The sequence below is a fragment of the Myotis brandtii genome, unplaced genomic scaffold (genome assembly GCF_000412655.1).
Source record: "Myotis brandtii unplaced genomic scaffold, ASM41265v1 scaffold628, whole genome shotgun sequence".
Classification (NCBI taxonomy): domain Eukaryota; kingdom Metazoa; phylum Chordata; class Mammalia; order Chiroptera; family Vespertilionidae; genus Myotis; species Myotis brandtii.
The window spans coordinates 465,029-467,786 of record NW_005370403.1 but is presented as its reverse complement, the minus strand read 5'-3'; the positions used below and the strand labels follow the sequence as shown (position 1 = coordinate 467,786).

The 2,758-nt window shown below is 61.9% G+C and overlaps 1 protein-coding gene across 1 annotated transcript in view; it reads right to left on the bottom strand.

The window, feature by feature from the left end:
• Window positions 1-2,758, bottom strand: part of FGFR2 (fibroblast growth factor receptor 2) — an 89,473-nt gene that overhangs the window by 32,740 nt on the left and 53,975 nt on the right. The window contains exon 5 of the mRNA XM_014528278.1: window positions 1,883-2,006. Within this exon, the coding sequence (XP_014383764.1) occupies window positions 1,883-2,006 (124 nt within the window). The remainder of the gene's footprint in view (window positions 1-1,882; window positions 2,007-2,758) is intronic.

Genomic DNA, 2,758 nt, shown 5'->3' with positions numbered 1-2,758 from the left:
GAACGGCCCCCACCCACCCGCGGGCACCCCTGGCGGGTCCCCGCAGAGCTGCGATCCCCCCAACCGCCCAGCACCCTCGTTCTCACCCCACAGTGACCGGCTCACGCTCGGGGTGAAGCATCTAGAACGTGTCGCCCCAAATCGCCTCCTTAAATAGAAACGCTTTCATGTCCAGCTCAGGGCGCGGAGCCCCGGAGTGGAATCCAGGCCGCAGGCCCTCTGAGCACTCCGTGTACGGACGCTAACACCAAAGTGAACGGCCGCCACTCTCCTCTCACACGGGAGGGTTCAGCGAATGTCTGAACACGGTGACCCCACCAGACTCCTCCATCAACGTCTCCGTGCGGAAACGGGGCCCCCGGCTCAGCCGCCTGCGACCATCACGGAACCCGGTTCCCAGCCGACAGAGCAGTGAAAGGTTACAAAGGCTCTTCCTTCCTCCCTGAAGACTGGCGTGGAAATAAAGGCCGCACGATGCTCTCTAAGGCAGAGGGTCTTACGGACTTAACTGACGTTCACTCGATAGAAAATCAAAACGGGTTTCTGTTTACTTCTCAGTCAACCCAAAACGTCAATTACCCAAACCTATGTCACGTGGTGCATCAGCTTCGGGGAGTTCTTCACGGCTCTCGGGGCAAGTCCAAGGCCGGGGGCCTCCCTCTCGGGGGAGTGTCTGTTCTACGGAAGGAGAAACGTGCCGACAAGCGAAACCACACTCGCCCGGCCGCGTCGGAAATGCCGGAGGAAGCCTGGGGCGCGGACACACGGGGGTGGGCGCGGGTTTGAGGCGTTGCAATGGGAAAAGCCCTTTGACGACATGAGTCCAGGGGGGCTCTGGGTGAGGCCTCGCAGGTGTCAGCACCCTGCCCATCGCTCGGAGGCACAACCGATGGGCCCAACGCAGGACCCAGGGCAGGTGGCGACAGTGAGAGGCAGGATGGACGATGAGACGGAACACACGGCTTCTACCGAGAAAGGGAAACCCAGCCCGCGTCCCCGCGGCAGGAGGCGGTCCCATCGCTCCGTGCTCCGCGCTCCGCGCTGTGGGTGCTCACGCAGAGGAACACCCTTTCTCCGTCACTGATGACAAAGCCCTGCACAGGCAAGGCGGGGAGGAACGGGAGCTCCCCGGACAACAGGCCACGCCATCTGAAGACATTTCATTACAATAGCACTTTGATCAGAAGGTACTGAGCCCGGCCGGCGTGGCTCAGTGGTGAGCGCCGACCTAGGAACCAGGAGGTCAGGGTTCATCGCAGAGGAACACCCTTTCTCCGTCACTGATGACAAAGCCCTGCACAGGCAAGGCGGGGAGGAACGGGAGCTCCCCGGACAACAGGCCACGCCATCTGAAGACATTTCATTACAATAGCACTTTGATCAGAAGGTACTGAGCCCGGCCGGCGTGGCTCAGTGGTGAGCGCCGACCTAGGAACCAGGAGGTCAGGGTTCGATTCCCGCTCAGGGCTGCAGGCCCGGGTCGTGGGCTCGATCCCCAGTGTGGGGCCTGCAGGAGGCAGCCGAGCCATGGTTCTCTCTCATCATTGTTCCTCTCTCTCTCTCCCTCTCCCGTCCTCTCTGAAATCAATAAAAATATGTATAAAAATAAAATAAAACACGTTTCTCCTGCAGCGTCCCTGTCCCCTCCCCTCACAGCTGGCGTTTTTCAGAGCGAGCTCAGCCCCGGGCGCGTGGGCAGGGTTCACACCAGGTCCGTCTCGTTCGGGGCGACGCTCGGCCGAGAGGCACACGCGAAACGCACGAAACCCGGCTCAGAAGGAAACAGGCCCCCGTCCCCCGAGAGGAGAGCCCGGCCCGGGTGACGGCTCGTGTTCAGAAAGAGCGAGAACCCCGGGCCCCGCAGCCGGGGGAGCGGACTCACCCACGACGTCGAGGTGGTAGGTGTGGTTGATGGAGCCACACTCGTTCTCCACCACGCAGGTGTAGTTGCCTTTGTCGGAAGGGACCACGCTCTCCATGATCAGGCTCCAGTGCTGGTTGCGCACCTGCAAGGTCAGAGCAGAGGGGGTCAGCCCGCGGCCTCAGCACAGAGCGCCCAGCGCCCGGCGCCGGCTCTTGATTTAAATAGTCGGGGGGTGAGGGAGGTCAGGGTCTCCTGAATCCTGCCCGGCCGGCGGGGCTCAGGGGCCGAGCGTCGACCGAGGAGCCAGGAGGTCAGGGTGCGATTCCGGTCAGGGCACAGGCCCGGTTGTGGGCTGGATCCCCGGTGGGGGGCGTGCAGGAGGCAGCCGGTCCATGATCCTCTCTCATCATGGGTGTTTCTCTCTCTCTCCCTCTCCCTTCCTCTCTGGAATCAGTAAAAATATATTAAACAGAATAGTCAGGGGGTGAGGAAGGTCAGGACCTCCTGAAGCTGCCCGGCCGGCGTGGCTCAGGGGCCGAGCATCGACCGAGGAGCCAGGAGGTCAGGGTGCGATTCCCGGTCAGGGCACAGGCCCGGTTGCGGCTGGATCCCCAGTGGGGGGCGTGCAGGAGGCAGCCGGTCCATGATCCTCTCTCATCACGGGTGTTTCTCTCTCTCCCTCTCCCTTCCTCTCTGGAATCAGTAAAAATATATTAAACAGAAGAAAAAGCATCTCCTGAATCCTAACTGCCCTCATGCGAGCACGCGGAAGGTGACAAACGGGAACAACGGTCACGGGGGTGAATGGCGAGCGGCGGACACGTGTGTTAGGACGCCCAGGCGTGTGGGCATGAGTCACTGTCACAGGTCCGAGGGCCCCCGAGTCGGGGCCCA